Source organism: Falco peregrinus, chromosome 11 (genome assembly GCF_023634155.1).
Source record: "Falco peregrinus isolate bFalPer1 chromosome 11, bFalPer1.pri, whole genome shotgun sequence".
NCBI classification, from domain to species: Eukaryota; Metazoa; Chordata; class Aves; order Falconiformes; family Falconidae; genus Falco; species Falco peregrinus.
In genome coordinates, this window is record NC_073731.1 from 22,047,429 (window position 1) to 22,072,901 (window position 25,473).

At 38.7% G+C, this 25,473-nt stretch overlaps 1 protein-coding gene across 1 annotated transcript; it reads right to left on the reverse strand.

The window, feature by feature from the left end:
• INTS7 (integrator complex subunit 7) lies at positions 1–25,266 on the reverse strand. The gene is made up of 20 exons (XM_055816488.1): positions 25,119–25,266; positions 24,776–24,905; positions 23,760–23,906; positions 21,554–21,691; positions 21,009–21,055; positions 20,295–20,494; positions 18,665–18,787; positions 16,108–16,225; positions 14,999–15,133; positions 14,322–14,419; positions 13,436–13,675; positions 12,585–12,722; positions 11,666–11,872; positions 7,898–8,092; positions 7,034–7,137; positions 6,572–6,640; positions 5,287–5,419; positions 4,031–4,129; positions 2,997–3,182; positions 1–2,058 (listed from the first exon to the last, which is right to left on the reverse strand). The coding sequence occupies exons 1-20, from the start codon at positions 25,207–25,209 to the stop codon at positions 1,771–1,773; spliced, it is 2,886 nt and encodes a 961-aa protein (XP_055672463.1). The 5' UTR covers positions 25,210–25,266; the 3' UTR covers positions 1–1,770.
• Between the last annotated feature and the right edge of the window lie 207 nt (positions 25,267–25,473).

Sequence of the window (25,473 nt, forward strand, 5' to 3'; positions counted from 1 at the left end):
TTTCTGGACTATATAATTATATGCAGCTATAGATACATGTATGCATACATAGCTCTATGTACATATACACACGCAAACCTAAGTATATAAACATGAAAGTGGGAACAGAAACTACCACTTTCCTCAGACAGCGTGAAGGGGAGTGGTAGTTTGTCTCCTGTACAAAATAAAAATCAGATTTAAGTAGTATGCTGGTGAATCTTTCACCAGTTTTTTGAATCTTCTTTTTCTACTTCGCATCCCAATCATCTTTTCTGCTTAGGATTATAGCCTGACCAAGATATTATGAAATCTATCATAATCACTTCTTTTTGTTGTTAGTGTCCAGCCAAGAATATGAAAGTTGATTGCTTAAGCAACTATTATGGGAAAACACAGTGAAAATTATTCTTTATCCAGCTATGCCAAAGAAACCTAGGCTTACGACAATTTGTTATATTCCCTGCATATAAGGGAGCATATAAGCAAGCAGAATCTGCAAGCTCTAGTCAGCTTCTGCAGTGAAAGCAATTTGAAGTAATAGTATCTTCAGAACTCACCGAGAAAACAACAATGAAATTTTCTGCTCCAATGAAAGGGATTAAACCATTTACAAACTGAAGTCTGTAAGAAGTGCCACCCTTCCTCCTCCCCAACCAAGTGGGCCCTACTTTCCTGCAGAGTGATAAGCAGAGATTATTTATGAGGACCAGGTGAAGTACATGTTATGTGATCTATTGTCTGGGAGTCCAGACACAGGCAGAGTCCAGCCCTTTGCACCTCAAAGAAAGCAAGGAAACTATGTATGAAGCAGCATATTTCCAAAGTTATTCTGAATCAATTTCTAGTATTGGTAAAATTCTCCTTCAAGTTATCCTGTAAAAGTAACAACTAAGATTACTAAATTGGTCAAAGAGTACACAAGATTACAAAGCTTTGGTATATGAAATTTCTTTTTAGAAGACAAAGGAGTTTTTAAAAAAAAATGGTAACTTGCAAGTTAACTTCCCTCTTAAAAAAGCAAACAGAAAACCCAACAAAACCAAAGCCTTCGGGAATACAGATGCATGAAGATTTAAAAACACCACAGTAATCTTCTCTATATCACCTGAGAAACAGTTAATTGTTCCCACCTGTAAAATTCTGCCTCAATTTTAAGACTCCCTAGACAGCAACTCCTCAGGCAGTCTCCTCCCTCCACAATGACTGGGTATGAGAAATGAGCTGCAACTTTTTTTATTTTTCAGATGCATGCATTAAGTAGTGCTGATGAATTGTAATAATACACATACACCAGCCAAATACTGGAAATTGCTATTAAATGTCAGAAAAAAAAATCCCTGGAAATTCCTGCCAATTACTTTACATTAAAAGACACAGACTTGGTATCACACTCAGTTCTGTATAACTAGCCAAAGTGTTTACTGATGCTCTGTAGGCCTAACATTAGAACTTATATGCTTCAACAAAAGAAAGCAGAGAAAGTACTAATCAAAGAGTTCTTCCTGTCCCCTGCTATCAAAGTTTGCAGAGCCTGCTGCAATGGGTTTGGTTTGTAAACAGAAGTGATCAGATATAAATTCTTATATGAAAAGCACAACTCTAAATTTGAACAGAGTTGCTTCTGCTGAATCAAATTCCAAGTTTACCTACCCCAGATAATTTAAAAAGCAACAAATTGGCATCCAAGACTTTCTAGGAGAAGATTAAAATTGTAGGCCTTTCAAAAAACCAAGAGTGTCCAAGAAAAAACTATAATACCATTGACCAGGATAGAGTCATTTCTGGGAATTAAAACCGTGAGTATGCTGTTCTTTGCTGTTGCTGCTGTGATGGTGGCTGTCCTTGCTGTTGCTGAAGACGAACCTGCTGGGAGTATGGATCCTCAAGAGATTTAACCAAAATAGTTGTTTTAGGCCCAGTTTTCCAGACAATACCATTTGAATCTATTACAGAGGACTCTACTGTGATGTTGTGGGTGCCAAGTATCACAAAGTTTAACAGAAACTGAGTGCTGAAGTAGTCGTTGTGTGGTTCCACCCTCTGCTCCATTTCATTGGTCATGTTGTCAATAGGAATCTGAGAACACATGGAAGGTTAAAATGCCATTTTATATAAACGTGTTAAAATAAGTTTTCTGTTCTCCATTTGAAGGAGAAAAGAGAAAGAGAAACATATTTATCCTCAATTTTCCTAAGCCAATGCATGTGCACAATTGAGCCAGCTTGACATGCTTTTTCATCAATGAATGGGGTTTTTTTATATCTATTCACAGAAGCAAGGTAGCTAGCAAGTCTTTTTCTCCTCGAGGTTCTAGTTTCCCAGAGTAAGGAGTCAGACAAACATTACACACTTCCTAGCCCTGTTCTCTTAGAAGCAAATGACTTTTTCCTTTTCCTCCTCAAAAGAAAAAGCAAACCCCAAACAACAAAAACAAAAAGACCAACCCCAAACACCACCAAAACAGGCCTTTCACTATATGTCATACATTAGCACCTGAGGAAATACATAAAAATTTAAGTCAACAGTTTTATCAAAGATTGCATGTCTAAAGTTCAGGTTCTAATATTTAATTTGGAAAGTCCATCCCCCCGATTCCCATGAAGAAGCAAACAAAAACAATTTAAAATGCAGATCAAAAAGTTCTAGAAACTATGTGGCAGAGAATAATCTACTCCTGCCTTTTTTTCCCCTGTGGAGTTTCACACGATATATACGTAGGTTCAATTTTCCTGATCTCAAGCGTATTCCTAATGACTTGCACTAAACATCACAAAGCCTCTTTTGTTTGCAAGAAAAGCTGTTACTAAAAAGGTATCAGCACACAGCAGACTTCAAAATCCCAGATCCCTTCCGTGCACTATGCCTGGCTCTGGCCAGTTTTTGTGAACTATCAAGAGTGATATTACAGAACCACCCATTCATTTCTACCTGAAAGTTCCACTAACCAGAGCCAAACAAAAGAGCAGGAAAACACAGCAAAGAAAGCTTAAAGCCTGGCTCTGTTCTATCCATACCTTATAGTCTTGTCCAGATTTGCTCTGCAGCACTGAAGAGACATTTAGACAGACAGATTGGATTTTACGGAAAAGGCCTGGTTTAGACCCATGCTGAACCACTCCTTCCACCTTTAGGGCCAACTGCTGATTGTTCTGTACTGCAATAGGTTCTGCAGGGTTCCTTGGAGATGGGGATAGAGCAAGCTGAAACACAAGAAAACAGACCGAAAAGTAATTTCATGCCTCCAGAAAAGCAAATGTGATTCAAGGCTGAAACGAAACAGCTTCTTATAGAAAAAATTCCAAGGAGGTTTTGGTCGGGAAACCAGCAAATGGAAACACAAGACATATATTTGAGACTCGTAACTATAATGATTAATAAGCATCATCAGCAATACCAGATGTGGTCTTTATATCAGTTTCATTAATTGCACTTCTTCAAAAGAAGCAGAAAATCTACTACAAAATAGTCACAGGTAACTATATTAAGTCAAACAAGGTAGTAAAATGCACAAAGTAAACATTAAAAATTCCAAGGCTTTCATTTTTCCTAGAAAAAGAAAAAGGAGCACTTAAGTAAAAAACAAAACAACCACAAAAAAAGCCCCCAAAAACCCAACAACATGCAACCACTAAAGGTCACATACAGCCAATCTTAGTCAGCTGAATACCACAATTTCCTTCCAAGATAGTAAACGTTGCTTTTTTAAAAGGAAAAAAATAAATACAAATATATAGAAGTTGCCTTCCCAGGACTAGAATGTTATTTAGCTTTGCATTCTCAGAATCAACAAAAACTCCAGTTAGATTTTATCATTAAGGCTTTGCAATCAAAGAACTGAATCCTACTTGCCTAAGTCACAGCCTAGTAGTTCTTAATGACTACATGTACATATTATTGAAGTTTTTCTTAACAGATAAACCCAGATGCTATTTGTGTTTAAGTATCTTCAGTAGAAATGCTGAAACTTTGTGCCTTCAGTAAGACTTTTGTCATGAAGTAAAGACTCTATAAAGAGTAATTTTAGGCCACATTTGAGCAGTACACTTACCTTAATGCTTGTAGATTGCAGCTTTTGAAAAAAGTATCTCTGAAATGAAAGGGGTACCTTCAACAATGCAATGACAGCATCGCACAGACAAGCTGTATGCTGTAAGAAACAGAACCAGAATAGTAGAGAAAAAAATCATCATTCATAGCATAGGAAAAAGACATTTACTCATGCTATTGAAACTGCAATAGTTTCCACTAGAAGTCCAGAAATATATTGGTTCAGTCATAGAGCAACAGCCGCTATGATGACTACATTCAGCCTATTTATATTCTGCCCTTCATGAAGAAGTTATTCTGCTCTGGAAAGAACAAGGAGGCCAAGAAAAAGAAAAAATCCAAATAATTTCAGTCCTAGCGTTATGGTCAGCAGAGCAGGATCTGCTTGAAATGCTCATACACAAAACCCTCACACACAAATTCTGAAATAAACAATTCTCCAAGCGAACAAGACCGGCATCTACCACAACTTAATGCAGTGCGATAATTAAGTTTTAAGTCTCTTCCCTACTGCACTACACCATCCTTCTGGCTCAGATGAGCAAAGGGAGTGCTACTGAAGTCACCAAGCTGCACTGATACGGAGCCGGTGATAACCAAGTTTACAGGGTTTACCTTCGCTATATTTTACGTTACTCATTCTTCTATTCTATTTGGAATTGGTAAGGACTGTTGAATTCAGAAAGAAGGCAAATAGATGCCAGCCGTGACAAATTAAGTACCTCATTCCCATCAACATGCACTTCAGTTTTATGATGTTCACCAACAGTAAAAGAAGAAACCATACCAGCCCCGTAAAGGCGTTAAGTTATCACTTACAGCTCACTGTTTGCATACAGCACACTTTACATTGTGTTCTCTGATGACCTGCACTGATAAGGGGAACGCTATACTCACAAAACACAGCATGAACTGCCAAACGACTCACCAACCAAAGCTAGGCTAGTGCTGGACCCTCCAGTGCTGTGTGTGGTAGGACAACAATTCCTTTTAGGTATCTACCAGCATCTGCTATATTCTTAGTATCAGAATTTTTAAACCACTATTTTTAATCTGTACGGTTACAAATGTCTTTGCAGAACCTTTTTTGAAGTATTTTTGAAGCAGTGAGTCTTCATAGAGACGCTTTGTGCCAGCAAGAGGTTACGTTAATTAATCAAGTGCACTCTTCAGTTTCTTGACCACCACAAATATACTGAGTTGCCATGTCTTTGGAAACTTAGTCTACAGAATTATCCATTTAAAACTGCTACTTGCCAAGTAAGACACAGGAGCATACTTCCTGTTGAGGGATTCCACTTCTTCCAGTACATGATTAAATACAGACATCATTCTTCTTTCATATTCACTCTCAACATGTGCTGTTCCATTTGAGCTATATTCCTGGAAACTAAAGAAAAAAAAACCAAAACAAAACAAGTTTTCATCCTGTCTAACATACTTTCCTCACCGTGACCTAGGAGGCTCTCACACCCGAATGGGTCCAACAAGATCACCCTTTGTTACAACCTGAAATCCATTAAGAATGAACTGTCAAACCATTTCCTCTGTTCCCTTATTATCTTTCCACTATAAGACTTGCCCTTTACATTTAAACCTTTACTTAACTACAGCTTACCCACTGCTTTCTGTCCCCACCTTCTCTCACTTGAAGCAGTTACAGGTCTTAATTCCCCTAGCTTTTACTTAAGCCTGCAGTGTTTAATTCCACTGGCTTTTATTTAAGCCTGCAATGTTTATGAAGTTTTTTAAAGTCTCACAACTCAAGAAAAAGCAAGAACGCCAGCCAGAGTTAAAACTAATTCTGGAAGTTTATAATCTCAGGCTTCGAATACAATTCCATCTCCTAGGGATCCCATGTTTTGAAATCCATGGCTTCATACTTTTTACAAGTATGATTAATACACCTTCTAAACAATGTCTAATTCATGAGGACAGTCACTTCAGATGTTTGCTTGTATTTTTAGTTATAAAAATCATACATTTAAAAATCTGTTTATCCACATTATCTTCCATTTAATCTCAGCCTGGCAGTTTTAAAGAGTGATTGATTCAATTCATAAGCACTTCAATGTGATTTTCTAGTGGGTATACCTTCACTGTTAAAAAGAGCCAGAGGCAATGGATTTACATTAGGAGATTAAACTAATTTAGTGCATATATTTTCAGGACCCTGAAGGAAAATAATCTGTGCTTACAAGTGCAGACAGTAGGTATAGGAGCTAACACACAATGACATAAGTTAAAACAGGTGGCTAAAGAAGAGATTAAAAGTGTTTTTTTCTTTTAATATAAGCCTATATTTAACATAAGTTCTGTATAGTGCTCTCAAGAGCAAAATCTGTATAAAATACAGAACCCAAAACACAGTTCCTAGCCTGCCAGGTATAGCACAGCAGCAACAGGTCCTCAAGCCTGCCCAGAGTAGAATTAGCTTCTCAGTGGACTCTTCTTTCTCAACATTCTTCAAATTCCTAGGCTTAAAGCCCCAAGAATTCAGAAAAAAATAGCAAAGGAGTAGAAAGTTAATTATCAAACATACCTTGCAGATTCTGGATCCAAAATCAGAGCTTCTATTGCATGTGAAATTAACAGGCAGCTCTGCTGTTGTCTGATCTTAATACTAAGGAGTTGGAAGATTTACAAAACTGGCACCTAAACCAAGACATGCAGTATATTTACTGGCACTTTTCCTTATTTCTCTAGCTTTTGTGAAGTAATCCTGCAGTCATTACTCCTTCAGTAAATGCAGAGCAAAAGCCATGAAAATCCCAAGTTTTATGCTGTTGCAATTTTTGTGTCGTAATTTGTTTCATAAAGTAATTCCTGACAATAGTATGGCAATGTTTATTTCCAAATAGGTTTTAAGCAACTGGTACCTAATTTTTGCATTACTAATTTCAAGATGACTTTGTGCCAGTCTTTGTAGAAAAAAGGATTACTAAGCTTCATGCTGGTCACATGAGAAGGGAAGTGGACCATTTCTAAGATTTTAAAAGGATACAGTTCTACATTCCTTAGAGTTGCTGAGTCTGCATCAAAAGATGACTGATACAGATCTCCATACCGCGTAGCCAGGTTTCGGAATTCCTCCATTGAGTGTTTCATCTACAGAGGCAATGTTACTAGTCAAAAAAATAAATCAAAACAAAATCAAAGCCCCACACATCCAGAAAACCACATTAAAACATTAAACATACAACACTGAAGGAGTAAGACAACATACTCTGGCAAAACATATAAATTTCTTGCTTCTTCACACAGATAGCCTGTTCCTTTGGTGATTTTTATTGTCCACACATCAAACAGATATTTTTCCTGTAATGTACCACCAACATATCCTCTTTGGGTTAAAAATAAAGCAAAACAAAACAACCACCAACCTCCTCCAACTCCTACTGGTCAATCAAACTGCTCTGTCTTTGAAAGACTACCCACTGATTCCTTCTTGAAGGGTACATGCATTTTAGAAGCAGACTGCTTTGGTGTTCTGTATGGTATCAAGTGAGTTGCCAACACTTATCAAAAGAAGTTGCATTATGATCCTAAAGTGTAATCACAGTATCCGAGGTGTTTCGAATCAAGGTGTGAAAGGTCTTGCAAGTTTGAGTGTACTGAGTGGCTTAACTGCATGCATGTCCTTGGGAGCTGTGTGCATCAATGTGTGAGAAAACGTACATACATGCTCAACTTCAAAATATGGCCTGCTACAGGCAGACTTTTTTTATAGCGACAGGTGAAAGCCAAGGCCCACCATCTAGCAAAACTGTTTACTACCACTTTTCTTTCATCAGATATGTTTGCTGAGAAGCAACATTCACACCAGAGCCATAATGTAACTGCACAAGAGTGGAACAAGAATACATGCCTGGTTAGAGATGCGTCCACACCTTTGGAGATCATTTCCTGATGTCATAGCAATTGTTGTGGCAATAGCTGGTGGTGGACTCGTTTTTAGGCTGTTGCAGGTACAAATAAGTTGAGAAAAAGCTTGCAGAAGGTCAATCCTGAGTTTCACAAACCCACACTGGAAGCTCAGAGGATTAAGTGGTGTACTAGCAGCCTGAAACACAGTAATAGGAATGCTGGCAATCTAGGTTGAAAGCAAACATGATAAAGTAACTTTACAATGTCACTGAACTGTCTCACGAGACAACAGAACCCTTCAGTTCAATTCTGAAAGCTGCTTTTTTTAAGGCTACATTTAGTAGATTTGCTTAATTTAAATCATACTGAATACAAACAACACAGAAGTCAGCTAATTACTAAGCTGTATTTCAAGCAAGCAATCACCCTTGTAACAAATGTGACAAGCTGTTAAAATGCTATTTATTAGGGCACCTATTTCCTCTTCCTCCAAGGCCAGGCCTTAGACTTCAAATTACATTAGTCCAGACAGTCCTTACTACAGGAAAGCACACCGAATTGTAAGGCAACCTGAAACAGAGGACTGAAAAAGTGATTCCCTGCATCAGCCAGAAAAGAAAGAATTGCCTAAGTTACCTGCAGCAAGCAGAAGGGGTAATACAACCTTTGGTTTGGTTTTTTTTAACTGTGAAATAGACAGGAACATTAGGAAGGCACTGAACCTCACATTTGATGAAGACTAGACACAGTTCAGTGACAACTAGCAACAATAAATAAGAGAACTCCATAATGGTAGACATGCTATTATTTAGCATATATGGTTCTGTGAAACTTTGTTCCCTAAGACTTTGGGAGCTTATCTGACTTGTAGAAGCACCTGTGACAGCTTAGGACACCCAGGAGGGAGTAAGCTGGAGCGCTTGAGATTTGATACTACTTAAGGCAAAAAAATCCTTTTATTCTTATTCCTATCTTTTCTTATACTGCTGGATTTTGAGAAGAGTACACTTTTTTCCTTTAGGGGGGAAAAAGCCACCTGCAAAACAAAGAACTGGAACCTTCTCTTACTCACAGAATGGATGTTAAACTCACACATACCTTCCACCAGTGCTTTTTATTCCTCACCAGAAAAGATTACTTCTGGAAGCAAGTTGTTACAATCTATCCCAAAACCTTAGTAAGAACCACTTCTGCTGGCAGGAAAGCAGCAAACTAGCTCCTCACAAAACATCCCAACCACTGAGAACTGGCCCACTACTCACTAAAATGAGAAAACATCAGCCAACTGCAACCACTAAACTAGATTTCAGCCAAAGAAATAAGACTATTTCTTCTCTTGAGCCATTTAGCCTCTCTTATCTATCACTTCATTTTCATTTCTCCAAGAGCATTAAAAAATCCCTTTTGAATGGAAATAGTTCAGTTTATTCTGCAAGGGTGGTTTCAGAAAACCCTCTGTAGAAGAGATCTCGCTGCACAGTAATTGCTCTACAGAGACTACACGCTTTTATTGAGAGTAAAGTACCAGTACTTGTATCAGAAAATCCAGACATTTTTAGTAGCACAAATTGGACTCCATTCTTGTAAATGGAAATACAAGCTTGCCTCATTAATACTGCAATTTACCTTATCTGCTACCCATATAGCCATGGGCAATAAATGAGTTACAATTCTTTTTTGAAAATGACAGAGTTCTTTGGCTCAGCCAAGTCCTTCAACCACCGCCACTTGTTATCAACATATTTGGAGTTAGTGCTACTTAATCAATGATTATGTTAATGCTTTGTTCAAGTTCTGCATCTTCTCTAGATTACCAGCAGTGAAAAACAAACACAATGCTTTCAACAAGATGCATGTTCTGCGCCAGAAAGAGCAGGTCCTATTCAAAAACTATACAAATAAGTACTCAGTGAGACAGATGGGGACTGTGGCCAATATGCTCTATGATAACTCCCTGCCATCCCCCCCACACCCTTCATCCATAAAGTAATGGGATTTTTTTCCTCAAGCAGACTAGCTCACATGAAAGAGCATCTTGCATATAGCAATGCAAGACAGTTGCATGCATATCAAGAAGGAATTGAGAAATTTTCTGACAAGATCAGACACTGTAAATATTTCATCATTGCTAAACTGGGCTGACCAAGTATCTGCAACAGATTTACCAGCAAAGCGTCTTCCTGCTACAAAGCAGACAAGCTACACAGGGTTCATGATATGCACTAATGGTGTCTGGAACCGACAGTGCTGAGTCATGCTCTACACTAAAACAGCAGCAGCAAAGTCATAGGGGAGAGACAGAAGAAGTCTATAGCAGTAAAACTATCATGTGCATGTTATGGCACTTCACTCCTTCAAGATGCTGTGTTCTGTAGATACAATCAGTGACTGGCTCCTTTCACAACTGATACACTGCAGCATGGTTAGGAATTTGTCCAGAGCAGTGCAACAAGTCAGCAACAGCCAGCAGTAACACTCAGTTTCCTCTTTTCTAGCCCTCTGAAACCTGTACTTACTACTCTGGACCACAACAACTCACAAGGAAGTGTTTTTCTGGGTGCAATACCTATGTGCAACATGCAGGAAGTGAAGTCAGCCGAGGAGATGACTGGAATCCTTCAACAGAAAAAAACCCTGAACTCTAGGGAAAGGCTAACTAAATTACTGAATCACAGAATGACCTATTTAAACAGCTTATTTTCCTGCCTGTATTAAATATGAACATCTAATTAGATGAGGTCCCCCCTCAATGTCTTCTAGACATTGGAGAAATCTTGAAATACTGAATTAAAAGCCTTATTCACTCAGTCAACAAGTTAAAGACATACTTCAGGAACAATGGAGCTTTCTCTCAAAGGACAAAGGTGTAAAATTTACATCCTTCCTGCTTATTATTCAGGGATAGTTTTATTAATAAACAGTAATATCTGAACTTTATTAAACATTAATATCAAAATTGTTACAACACTGACAGTTCCAGTGCTGGGCAGGGGGAGAGCAGCTTCATTCAAAAGACATACAAAAAACTGTATGTAAAGGTTTCTTCATGCAAACTAAAACATGAAAGCAAGCGCTGTGTGAAGCCAGATCGTCTTTTGTTAAGGAGCCACTTAACAGTAAGAACTGAAGGTCTGTATTCATTAATGCTTTTTTTGTTTACATTCACAGACATCACACAGCTTCTTGGCATTTTCACCACTTCAGAAAAGCAGAAAGTATTTGCATAAAAGCAGGTACCATTTGAACTCTGTTGATTTGATGAGACTGAATTGTCCTCTCTCCTCCCACTAAACTGGTGTTGAGTGTTGTTAGGATTCTATAGGATCACATTATCAAATACAAGTCAACATGAACTCAGCAAGAGGGAGGAAGGCAATTAAACCCTTCTCCACATCTCAAGAATGATGTCCTATTATTACAATAGTATTTATTCAGCCAAGACAAGGAGTGGAAAATTTTAAGTACTGTAACTTTTTAAAAGATCTGTCACATATCATATGATTTGATCAAGGCAGGAAGTGGGGGGTGAAGAAGAAATGGGGGGAAAAAAAAAGATAAGTCTAGCTAATCACACTTAGCTGAGCTACAGGATCTTCCCTCTGAAGATGCAGTGTGTTACAACTAACTCTTCCCTGCAGTCCTCTCAGAAAGAGAGTCTGGCAGATGTCTGATGTCTTTAAAAACTTGTCAGAGGTTTAAGAAGAGAAACCAAAAAGACTTGCTGCAGTATACAGAAACATCATCACTAAAGTAGAAGATCTGTGCTAACCGTCAGCGATGCTATTCCTTTGTGATAGGATTTTAAAGCTTCAGCAATGCAAGAAAGTGCTGAGCTGTAGTTGTCCTCCTGCAAACCTGTCAGACACTGTTCTGCATGGGAGAACTCCTTCAAGCTGTTCAGCCAGAAGTAGAAGTGTTCTGAAGCTACTTGAGTCAGCAGGCTTTGATACAGTTCTCTGGCCATGTCATGGTTGCCCTGTAATGACAAGAGTGTTTCCAAGAGGAGACATGCAAGAAGGCTGTGGATTTCTATGAAACAAATACAAATAAGAAAACAGTAACATCTCCAAAACTACCCTTACTTTATAAATAGAATTACTGAAACTTCCAGTTATTTGATCATGACATTCCTAACAATAAATAGAAGCACAAATGTTTATTTTATGGAAGCATCAGCCTGTATAAAACGTAGTATTTATTTACACAAAATAGTTCAACAAAAGGAGAAACAAATATCAAAATTTACTTTTATCCCAGCATCTCATACTAGGGTTTCTACATAATTCTGACCCCAGCTGTGACTTTACTGAAGGGAAAAGGGAAACTGTGTCTTCTCCTTCCCTCACACTGGAGAAGCAGACATCAGGATGGCCTATATCACCTCCTAAAGAGCAGCCACACAATGCAGATTAGGCATGTGCTCAAGGAAGTACCAGGTCATTACATTCTTCTCAAATACTTCAAAAAGACAAGTGAAAAACTAACCTGATGGGATGACTACCCTAAATGGCATATATATCTGAATCAGCATTCCAGGAAATTAAGACGGAAATTATTTTTTTTGACCCCACATTCATTTCCTCATCCCCAATCCTACTATTTTCCTTATTTTCTTTTTCTAAATCCAAGAAATCACTAGCATCTGCCCAACCACATCAAACCATTTTCCTCCAGGTATTTTCACTTACCATTCTGGAAGCCTGTCTGGCTATCCTGTAGGCTGTCCATCCATTGGAAGAATTCTCAAGCTGTTGTTTTATAACAGTTTTTATTTCTGAAGATAAAGCTTTCTGACTGGAAACAAATATCACCGTGGCAAGAGAAACCTAAGGAAGAGTGGAGGGGTGAAGAAGGTTATAGATCAGGAACTAAACAAAACAAGAAAAAAAAAAAAGCCAACTGTTTCCTAAACTACCAGAAATTATTTGACTGATTTTGGACTCCAAACTACATATGCATTTTAACTGAGGAACTTTTCTCAGACTTCTATCTTTCAAGTTGTTATGGCAACCCAAGTATTTCTTGTAAATGAAAGTCATCTGTCACTTAAAGACTCTTTACTGTGGCTTTTAACTGAGGTAATTCAAATGCTCCAAATAAATTCAGATGAAGTCTGTAATTTCTTTCTTAAAATTAAAATACATTTTCAAATGGATGTCAAAAAAGCATTTTTATCTCTCACAGTATAGTAGAAGTCATGGGCATCCAAGTACTATATGTAAATTGAGCAAAATGCCATTTTGGTTTTCTATAACCATTATTTTACAGATCCCCCAATTTCAGTAGCTAGGTTTGTCTAAGCAGTGCCATCTGCTGGAAAATATAATGGAATACACTGCGTAGTTCTGCTCCATCTGTGAGCTACTTCACATTGAACACTGACAGAAATAGAAGTTGAAGTAAAACTGAAAACAGTTACTATAGACTGGCACATCAACTTGGACATAACAAACGGCTTAGCTGCCTTTTTAAATAAAATCCATCCACAGTAGTTTATATGGACTTCACCCATCAAGAGCTATTCACCAGGAGGTCTTACCAAGAGTTCCTGTTTCTTATCTGTGGCAGATCGTCCAATTAATTTGTAGAGGTCCATTAGGTCTCCCAGCATCCCATCTGCTAAGACAGGCAGCTGCATGGCAATAGCTGCTAAGCAGTGGCACATGAGAATCCTAGCAGTGTCCTGGGCACTGTGCAACTGAGTCAGCAGGGATTCAACTACTGACTGACTCAGGTGAGGACGGCACTTCACCAGCTTCACCATACAAGTTAATGTGATCTGCAATTCACACAATCAACAGGTACAGTAAGCACAATGTCTACTTAAAAATACAAAAAGTCAAACACACTGATCTGCAAGTATGACTGCAGAAATATAGAAGATCTGGTATTTTCAGAACCATATACTCTACAAAAGATGAGATTTTTCTAAGAGCCCAAGCCTCTGTCCCTGAGCTCACAGTGCAAAAACACATCACAAATTCAAGAACAATAATCTTCTTTCTCATACAACCAGCCTTTACAGGTAAATAACTAGATAAAACTACTGGTAACTGCTTATGAAGTGGGAAAATAAAAATAATAGTTTATACAAACATTGTAACCACGTACATTGCATACCCATCTCCAAAATTCTTTGTCCTCCAGAGGCACCTCCATCCCTATAGCTGTTCCTCTCACAGGAATGCTTTCCCCCTTTCTCCCCGCCCCAAGCAGTCAACTTACTCTAGAGCTGCCACGAATTGCACTATAGTTGTGCTCAGTTGTTCTACCAATCTGAGCCCTGATTACAGGCAAAACATTGAAAAAAATCTTTGTTTCCTTCCAGTATGTTATGCTTCCACCATGTGGTGCATGCTAGCCTTTGTTATACAAGCTATTACTGTAACTTAAGCTGTGCTAGGGGAAAGCAACAGTAACGTCACCTTCAAGGTTGCCTGAGCTCCTGGACTGTCATCTTGACTACAAAGAACAAGAAGAGCTTCTAAGCCAAAAACTGCATCTTGCTCCAAAGGCAGAAGATCTAAGAAAAGAAAAGAAAAGCAGAGTAAGTTAGTTCCCTGTTATGTTTTCTGAACATAAACAGTGTAATGCTTGCACTGGTGTTGCAGTCATGACAGATAAGTATCTTCCTAATACTTCTGCCTTACCTTATTTTGATTTAGAAACAATTCTGCCATGCCATGTCTTGGGTAACTATATTCAGCAGTCACACCATGACATTTATAGAGCATGCATAAGTCTAACAGGACATTTACAAGTCTTAGTCCACATTCTTTTGCAACAGACTTTGTGCAAAGATATTTTTTAAAATGTTGACATCAATTCATTAGTCTTACAGCAAAGGTAAGACAAGCATTTATTGAGCACGAGTTCTACTGCGCCCAGTACTTTTCTTTAAATTAGATTAAGATGGAATCTTCCCAGCTATTCACAAAATCATACCAAATATTTTCTACTAGGTTATAGTCCCCATTCCCCCTAACCAGCATCAAGGATCAGATAGATTTACAGACAGGTTCACAGACAAGACCAGTTAATGGGCGTTAAGTGCATAAGCCTGACTAAACAGACACATTTCATTGTCGTTGCTTTCATTTACCTTTTTCCTGGCAGGAGGCTGATATATTGGTCAAAATTCTCACGCCATGAGCTGCAATGCCACGGTTATTATGATAACAGCACTCCTGTGCTAGTTTTACTAAATCAAGCGATCTCGCGGTTGTAGCTGTCGTTCCTAAGTAAAGACAGGGCAAACAGGACATAAAATATCACAATCCAGAATTACACCACAGATCTTTTCAAGCATATTCATTAAAAAACCCACCAAAACAACAAACCTATATTGATTTAGGATTTTTTTCCCCCATATTTTTTAAGGGTAGGATGAAAACATACCTTTCTCTCTTTCTCCCCACACTCAAACAGAGGCTCTCCCTCCCTTCTTGAACATTATACAAATTAGACATACGTGAGAAAGAATATCTGGGTCTGAAGGCTAATGTTTCAGGGACTCAGAAATATTGCATCTGCTTAAAAAAAGCTGGTGAGCCTATTAATCATTAAGACATGCCAGAATGACTGAAGAGGATGTACTTTTTTTCTCCAACTCTGCAGCCCAAGTAGCTGGGCTTTGAAGAAGAAAAAAATAAAAGTATGATCATCATTTTAAGAACAAGATACCTTGAACGACTTTAAAATGCCAACTCTATTTCTCCAGAATATAGTCACAAGGCAGAAAGGTTCACCTGCTACCACAGCAGGTCATTCCCACAAAGGGTAGCATAGCTTCACTGTGCCACAGTAACATACCAGCCTACTCTTGCACCATTAAGTCTCCATGCTACTCAAAAACTATGCAAAACCATGGTTTCAAAGCACCTTAAGTAGAATGCAGGTCAGCTATTTGAGCGGTATTACATTTCTTCATAAAATGAAAAAAAAGTTGAAGACCCAAAGGTAAAAAACCCTTTCATATAGCTCTTTACCCACAAAATCCAGAACAAAATTTTAGACCATGAATATTCGTGGGTATACAGTATCCCATTTTAAGTTTATATAAGATGAACACAGTCTGACCCTCAGTTAGTGTTCTGAAGTTCAAAAGTAAGTTTAAAAATATGCTACAAAGTGTTTAGATGAAACCAGTTATCAGTAGATAGCCAACCCATTAGAAATGCCAAAGGTAGTCACTTAATCTGGCTTTCTTACCTGGAGCACTGCTGAAGTACTGTTTAATGGCAATGGTCCCCGATAACGTGGAAAGAACAGACAGCATGCCCAGTTTCAAGCTGTCATAAGGAGTGTGAAGAGCAGATTCACAGAGTGCCTAAAGATTAGCAGGACAAAAGATACAAAGGAAAGGAAGTCCCATGAGCTATCTGTATTAATAGTTGCACTTCTCTATTAAAAGTTGTGAGAGTCAAGATTTTCCCACAGAAAATATTATACTGAAATCAAAAGTCAGAAGTCACGTGCTGAAGCATCTGTTTTAGAAGACAGAGGACATGGCTTGCAGAAAAGAGAGTGGGTCTCATATACTAGGAAACACCGATTAGAAGTCATCTATTAATTAAAAATCAGTAGCAAAAATATTATTGGGTCTCACTGATCAAATATTGCAAAAGATTTTAAGACAGTTCCCCAGTCTTAAATAAGTCAATATTTACTGATTACTTTGCCTTATAAAAACCCGCAGGGATCTATGTAAGTATATATCTCAAGAGTGAAGTTTAAAGTGTCATTTCCTGTAACAATCCTGGTGTCCTACAGAATACAGCTTAAGTTTCTTGATAAACATCTTGAAGCGTATTTCATTTTTTAACGTGTTTATAGTAGAGCTCCTGTCATGCTTTTGTGGCTTTTTTGCCAGATCTCCTCAGGCCTTATCACACAGAGATCAGAATAATTTTTAAAACACATGTTGTTCTCAGATGCATTATGCCAACACTGTCCACAATGTAGCCATTCACTGGTTTTGGAGGCTTTTTTAGTCAGCATGAGGCACAAATGGAAAACATAAGTATGTCCTGCCCCAGAGAGTACCAAGGCTGAATGATAACATCCAGTAACTCAATAAAGAAAAGCAATGACATAGAATTAGTTCCACAGAACTAATAAAAAGCCCAAATAGTGTTCTTACCAGGCATATATATGTTCTTATATGGTGCAAGTGTTAAATCCTAACTAAATTTGTAATTCGTACCATTGTAGTATTCTGCTAACCCACTGAATAGTATGGCATCAACAGACAGAAGAAGATACAATGATTAGAGTTGAAAATGAGTCTTGATGTCTCCCAAGAAACTGGTATTTTACTCCAGTGCTATTAGATCACCACTCACACAGCATACTTGAAACAGTAACTATGAAGAATGCCAGAAGCACAAAAGAATTAGCAGGATGGGCCGCAGACTGCTTGTTACCTTCACAATCAGCAGGATTGCTGTGTCAACAGCAACAGCTTCTAAAGCTAGTGTCTAGAAATCAGTGAAGTCTCCACAATACAAAGACCAAGCCTCTCCTACCTGACCTACACAGACCAACCCAAAATGCTGAAGACATTAACACCACTGCTGCTCTTGTTGGTAAAAAGATACAAGCAGGTTTTTCTATGAGAAAATGAGGGTCTGTTCTAGTCCCTGTTGTATAACCATTACCAAGTTATTTAAACATATGGAAAAGAGTTGCCCTACTCAAAATAATGGCTTTATATTTCAGAAGTCAGAAAAAACTATCACTTCTGCACGCCATGCAGCAAGCACTAACAAGCTTCAGTCCATCAATTTTGCTGTAACTCAGTCACTGGTTTAGTCTGACAACAATGAAAGCTTTTCACATGCATTTCAACCATCAGGACACCTACCTTAAGACACTAAAACAAAACCTCTGCACACTTCAAATAATCTTATTTGACAACTGGAGACAAAGCAAAACATGCTTTATTTCTCACATGGTTATTAACAAAAACGCACATAGTTTTTCCTCCCAGCTGCCTTAAGATCCAACCGCATATGTATCAAGAGTAGCTTTCAAGAGTAGTAAAAACAGAGAAAAAAAGACCCAGAAAAAAGTAGAGCTATAAGCCTGTGCCATTAAGTTCTTGAAATATTTACTTTCCCATTAATCTAACCTGAAGTTATTTACTATTGTCATTTCTACCAGAAAAAAAGACAAGGAGAAAAAAATGTTCGTATGTAACTGACTAAAAGAAAGAAGCAATACTATCTACACTGTAACAACTGTTTCCCCAGATAACACAGATGCACTATAAACAGCTTCTAGGGTCTCATTCATACAATAGGAACCACAAGGATACTACTGAAAATGAGCTACTAATCCTAAGAAATGAAGTCAGAATTACATTTGTCCTTTCAAGTATACCTTGCTGGATGACATGCTTTAACAAATAGCACAGAGACTCTCCCTTTTACATGAAGGTATTAATATATACCCAGTATTTATAAGATTCGTGTAAATATTCAGCTCTCACGTCTATCATCTTAGATGCGTTTGTGAGACGGAAAAATTATTTCCGTACAGTACTACACAAGCTTTTCCTCAGTTATAATACCTCAGCTTTGATCCTTATAGGTCAACTCAACCAGTTCAAGATATTTTATGATTCTATGAACTCTATATCCAGAGTAACCTGACTTTAGGATATCGAGATGTACGCTCTTCCTTCCTTTATCTCCAAAATTGTTCTGAAAAAAAATTTTAAACTAATTGCAAAGTTTCATAATAAACCTTAAAGAAATTTATAAACCTGAATATTTTCTCTGCTCCATGTATGTGGTGTCTTGTTGGCCAACAACTTTAAATCTTGGATTGCAAGCCTCTTCACAGCCTTCCTGGGGTCATTCTTCAAGTATTGCAACAACAGCTGGATCTGCAACAAAGTAAATTCATTGTTTAAGAAAGATGCTACCAGAAGGAAGTATTTTCAAAAGTATTTGTGAAGAAGTCTTGCGCATACTCAGCCAAAACCAATTTGACTTTCTGTCTGATTGCTTGCCACAGGAAAAAGTTCTACTTAGGCTCTGATGCTATGGCAAGCTAAAACAGTTTGACAGCCGATTTCTACCATCCTGCACTGCTTGTTCACACATCCTTCTCTACATCACCCTACACCCCTGAGAAGCCTTGAGAGCTATTTCAGCACTCGCAGAAATATAAAACAACCCTGAGAAGCTCAGTAAACACCTTATACTGTCATGATTCTGCTACTAGCAAGTCTTCTGGGCATTCGATGCTAATTTGCGTGTCTGCATGATCTGCAGTTAACATTGCAAAACCGACATGCCAAAAACCCAAGCAGAAAATATCCCTGCCCACCCCCCCCAAACCATTTCTCTCAAGTTAAGTGATACTTAATTGCACTTCTTTTGCTGTGTTCATTGCCTGCAAATTTACAGAGATAGAACAGCCAGCACATGAAAGCATGAACATGCTGGCCATGATTTTGCTCTCCATGCCTATGCTGGCTACATCACTTTTAAGCAGCATTGGCTGTTGTGTTGCAGAAAGACAGCCTAAATCACATTGGTTATCATCATTAAAAACAAAAATCACATCAAGTGTTCTAATGCTATTTCAGTTGGCATAGAATCAGTATTATCAAAAGCATCTCCTGAAATACAGAAATCAGCCATACAAGAAACATTTCAGGCAGATCAATGCTATTAGTCTAACAGTAACGGACATCAGCCTTCTATAGTTGTACAGAATTGAAAGAAAGGAGGTAGATTTTCATGACTACTTTAGAAGGGTTAGTTGGATGAATCTCAAATGTCACCGTGTTCAGACCTGCTATATAAATCAGATCCACAAATCGCATTATCAGAACATAAAAGCATTGTATTTTTCCATCACTGCTTTCCCACAACTTGGTTCATAGTCTTAAATTATAGGAACAGATTGAAATTCCTCAGAGTTCTTCAAGAAATACATTTTTAAATGCACTCTACACTATTGAAATATTCATTTGCTTGCATGCAAGGAAGGCAAAAGACACTCAAAACCCAAGAAAATTACAGTATTGAGAAGAGAAGCCTAGGTTCTACAGGTAAAATGAAATGTTTGCAGAAAAAGTCAGGGTGTTTGCTTTCCTAAATACCAACTGATTGTCGTTCATTTTAGTTCCAGTTGATTTAAAGATAGAAAGGTTATGATCTGTAAAGAAAGGTTCTGGTGTTTGATGAGGCCACCTGGAAAACGACCAGATAGGGCAAAGAAATACGCCAGCAGCAACAGTTCTCAGGGTGTTTTCTCTAGCACATACAGAACCCATCCTAGCATATCCATTACAATTTATTTTCAGCATCAGATAAAATCCAAGGGGTTTTATAAGCGTACTTTGCACTTTTAAGTTGAGGGAATGAATCAGGAAGGACTACCTGTTTAGGAATGTCAACCAAAGAAGAAGCAGCAAGAAGAGTAAAAGTGTGCAGAGTAACGATGACCATCTTGGTAGAGGGATATGATGTTACCAGCTGCTGAAGCAGCTGCCGGGAGCTGGAGGCCAGGCTAGCATCATGATGCATATGCTGCAGAATAGGGATCAACTTCAATTTCAAGTCCACAGGAGTGGCCAAACCTGCAACAAGGAAGAGAAACACAGGTGGAACGTTAGTCCTTTGTACTGGCTTTTGGCAATACGGAGGCACAAAATATATCTGCATTGCTACCACTGCTGAATGTAGGTTGTGCAGACACCTGCATCAGCTTCAGATAACTCATCTACTAAGTAGCAGCATAATGAAAGCGCTATCAAGCACTTCCGTGGTTCTCCGAGAAGGTTGCTCCTTGCTTTATTGCAAGTAATGCACACTAACTCATCTGAAGCAACCTGTGATAATCTGTGCAAGTTTATTCATCATACTATAGATAAGGTTTTATTCTTTACTAAACGGGTGTTTTGAGAACTTCATTTTCAATAGGACACAAGAGCCAGATGTTAGATTATTGGTTAGCTAGTTTAATTTAAAAACTGGAATCATTGGAGGATAAGGGCAACAGCATTCCGATATACAATCTTTACATATGGCTAACAAAGAATTCTCAAGAGAAATTAGAGCTTTTCCCTTTTATCATTTATTATACATATGTACCTTGAATCATCTCACTGATTTTATTACATATTCCGGCAGCAAAATCCCTGTAGAGAAGACAAAGTATGAGGTGAAATGAAAAATAAAAAAAAGTAAAAATAAAAATCAACTGTACTACCAAACATTGTGTCTTAACAACAAAAACTTTCACTAAAGAGTGCTTGCCAAGACCTGTTGTTTTAGAGCCCCTGCATGTAGGCGTGATTGTACAATAAAATGGAAGCTTTCAAAAATGTGTCGGTGACAAGCAGCCCTACATTTTGTTCCCTAACAGTTTCTGTAAAATAATCCTTGATTAAAACTGCTATTCCACTTTGCATTCCCATATATACGAGCTTTCCATTACTATTTAGGAATAAAAAAAAAAATCTGTTAAAACCTGTATTCAGATTTCCTCACAATACTGTTACTGCATGCAATTAAATGTTCTGCTATAAATGACATGGGTAGCACTACAGAAGGAATAATTAAGGTTTTTGAGTGCCAGTGGCAACAGGGTTTCTAATCTCTGTAATGTAAAAAACTGAAAAAAAATTACATCTTACTTTGATTGTGCAGAGAAGTTGGCAGCAGCAAATATAGCAGCTTCAACTTCCACATTATCATGGGAATCCAAACTCTGACGAATACTGTGATGTGCATTCTTCCTTTCTGGAATAATAGATGCCATGCTGCCCAACATCCTACAGAAACAAATCACCGCAAAATCAGGAAGAACAACGATCATGAAGAAATGCAAGATGAAACTAAACAGAAGTGTAGAAGCACTGGTTAGAAGACTATTTTTCTATAAATACGTGCTTTTTCACATATTACAAACAAATGCTAAAAATAGGCATATAAATAAAGGATAAGAAGTCTTGTCATGTGGCTTATGTCAGTAGTTTAATTAAAAAAAAATATTACATTTTGACTCCTTTTAGTTTGAAATGGGCACAGCAATAAACTTACCAAGGATTCTTACAAAATTAAGAGTGCACTACTGCATCAGGAACAAGTATTTTTCAGATGCTTTTACATTCAAGCTCTGATATCAGTACAACAGATTTAACATGAAAGTGTACTGACTGCTATTTTCAGACACACATTAAGTGTGATATATCACATGATATAAATTCAGATATATGTGGTAGTCTAGGAGGGTAAAAAGAACAAGGTTTAGAGAACTGTTTCCATCTTTTCTAGCCCTCTTTCCACTTAAGACTGCAGAAGTGAGTGACAAATGTCTGAACAGTCATGAATTTTAACCACATGCTACGAAAGCAGTTTCTAGAGTGGTACCATGATCAAGCAAACAAATACCTGACTTTCATCATTTGTTTCAAAGACCTTTTGCTGATGTGAAATAAGGTTATTACTGGAAATAGTGCAATGCATTTTGTGTAACTGTTAAAAAAAGGAGAAAAATCAATCTATTTGCTAAGGGTATCTCCAAGATACTTTTCAGACATATTTAGCATAATCCAATTAATAGAACAATGAATGCAGGATTTGCACTGATGGTAATTTTAGCAAGAGTTCTATACCAATATTTACACAGAGCACTATCAATAAAGTTTCACAGGCACAAAGGGGTTTTTAGCAGATCTTTCTTTCAGCATGTTCTTTCTTACTGACACTACTTAAGAAGGACAAAACCAAAATCAGCTGAAGAATTTCACCTGAAACTGCTGAATCAACAGCGATTTTAACTTTTTACTTAATGCAACCTCTGATCAGTAATTTAATTATTTTTTCAAAATTAACATACTCCTGGGATTTTTAGCAGTCTGTAAAGATAGCCCTCAATACCAGTCAACAATTGTTATCTTATGTTAGAATACTGAAGTGAAGGTACCAGAAAACATGTAGATATACTGAATCTAAAGAATTGAGACACCAGAGCATGGAAGTATAAACTCAAATAGACTATCAAAAGGTGAAAAAAATGGATATGTAAGCTAATCAAGCAAACCCTTGTTACTGTCTCCCATCTTTTAGTAGTGAAATCAGGAACAGTTCCAGGTGGATAGAAAAGAAGAATACAAAGGGGAAAAGTGCTCTCTTCACATTTAAATTCACTTGCACAGGAGTTGGAAGAAGCAGTTAAGAAGATCATGTTGGATAGCATTAGAGAGACAGACACAAAAGCAGCCAAACAGTGGTATTAAAGATAGCTTAATTTTTTTTGTTTTTCCATTTGATTCCCAGGAAGTCCAAAGCAATCAATAATACAATGGCACTTCCTTAGAAGTTATTGATCAGAGACCAACAAGCAGTAAACTTCTAGGGCAACAATAAATGAAAGATCTAGGTGCAAGCATAACAAGGTTCACATAAATAAGTCTCAGTTACAATTCCACATAAATTATTTTGACACATAAGGAAGCATTTCCCTTTTGGTCCCAATTTAAATATATCATAGGCAACACAGGATGTATTGCATATAGCTACTGTCTGGGTTATGCATACAACAGGTTCGTTTTCCTCCTTGAGTACAAAAAATTTCAACACTGCAAATTCTGTTTTGCCTGGAGCCATCCACAAAATTCTCACCATCACAAATGGTTAATAACCGTGTTCTTCTGATCACAGACCCTTATCATTCCCTCCCTCTAAAGACCAACGTCTTTGCTTTTAACTCTATAAGCAATGTATAAGATGCCTCCTACATTTCATTCGTGGTGAATACAGATTTTGTTATTCCAGACTACCATACTAATAATTAGCTAGAAATGTGAAGTATATTAGGTTCATTTATATAATACATACCTAAGTGTAATAGCTCGAGCAACTGGATCATTGCTATGAATTACTGAGAAAACTCTTTTGACAAACTCATCCACATTCAGGATCTTCTCTAAGTGCTTCTCACTCTGCTGAGTAACTTTCAGCACACACAGCCTCAGGAAGTTGTTTCTGTTGGAAGACACACGTTTCTTTATCAGGCTGCTTTATAATAAAAATTCAAACACTGTAAACAAAGTTATTTGTAAAAAACTTCCAGGGGTAAATTAAAACAAGACAAGGCTTATGCTTTAGAAACATTATATTCAAGTAGATATAGTAAAAAAGAGAGACTATTAACACGCTATCATTTAATTATCTAGTACAGGTAGCATCCAATTTAGGCCCAATTCCAGGGAAATGAACTGCTGACACCGGTGAGGAAGAGTGTCAGCAGGTACCCGTTTTGTGCACGCTTCGGGATCTAATTCCACTAGATAAACACATCCAGGACTAACATAGAAAAGTCTAGTTACCATTGCCAGCTGTGAATGACTTTCTTTTCCCTCCTGGAGCTAACAGTGAAGACTCCACAACAGCAACAGGTAAGTTTTGTAAGCTGTTACAAAGTAGCTCCAGTTCCATCACATGCATCATTTAGACATCAGGCACTTGAAAAAGCTATACTTCAGGCTTTGTTATTAACATTCCTTGGAGATGGAATTTACGTGTGATCATTCATCTGTTAATTAATGATGACGTTGAACATGCCTACGAAGCACAGTTTACACCTGTCAGCAAGTGAATCCTCAAATCTGGACAGATGGGAAGGAACCACGTGTCCTTCATCACTCACAGCCACTCAAGCCCACTAGAGACGAGGACAGCAAGCTTCAGTCGAACACAACTTGTCCTCCACTGAGTAAGTACCACCGTGGTACTACCAGGAGAGCAAAACCACTCCATGACTGCCCAGGCTCCAACACAGCAGCGCTCCAAGACACAACGCATGACTATGGATCAGAAATTGGAACGGATGGGAACTGACTGATGTTACTTACCCCACTCTAAAAACATCTGCTAGCTTCAGGAAAGCTGAATTTATGAGAATAGGGAAAGGGTATTTCTGGAAGAGCCTGGGAAAACGAACGACGGCTTCACACTGCTCCCCGAGTTTGCCAGACCTGAGGCCTAAACGAGACAACAGCAATGACTGTCGACACCGGCGCTCCTCCACAACCCGCCCCACCACGGCGCCCGCGGGAAGCGGGACGGACGAAGCCCCCAGCCGCGGGGACCGACGGCGGGGCCGGGCCACCCCCACAGCGCGCCGGCGACCCGGGGGTCAGGCAGCCCCACTCCCGCTCCCAGCCCGGCGGCAGCCCCGAGCCCGCGCGGCCCCACCTTTGTCCAGCTCCATGAGGGCGGAATTGGCGTCCAGCTCCTGCTCGCCGTAGCCCGCATCAGCCAGGAAGGACTTGGCGCTGGCAGCCATAGCGGCCCCCTCAGCGCCGCGGACAACCGCCGCGCATGCGCGCTCACCCTCCCGCCGCCCCAGCCCCGCCCCGCCGCCGCTCCCACTCGTGCGCAGGCGCGACACCGAGGCGCGCGCACCACCTACCACCCCAGCCGCGGCGGCTGCAGCCCGCAGAACCGCCCGACAAGGCCTGCCCTGGAGGCCCTGCCCCTCCGCGCCACCCAATCAGAGGAAGAGGATGCGGCGCGGCGGGCGCATGCTGCCCAATGGGAGGCCGAGGCG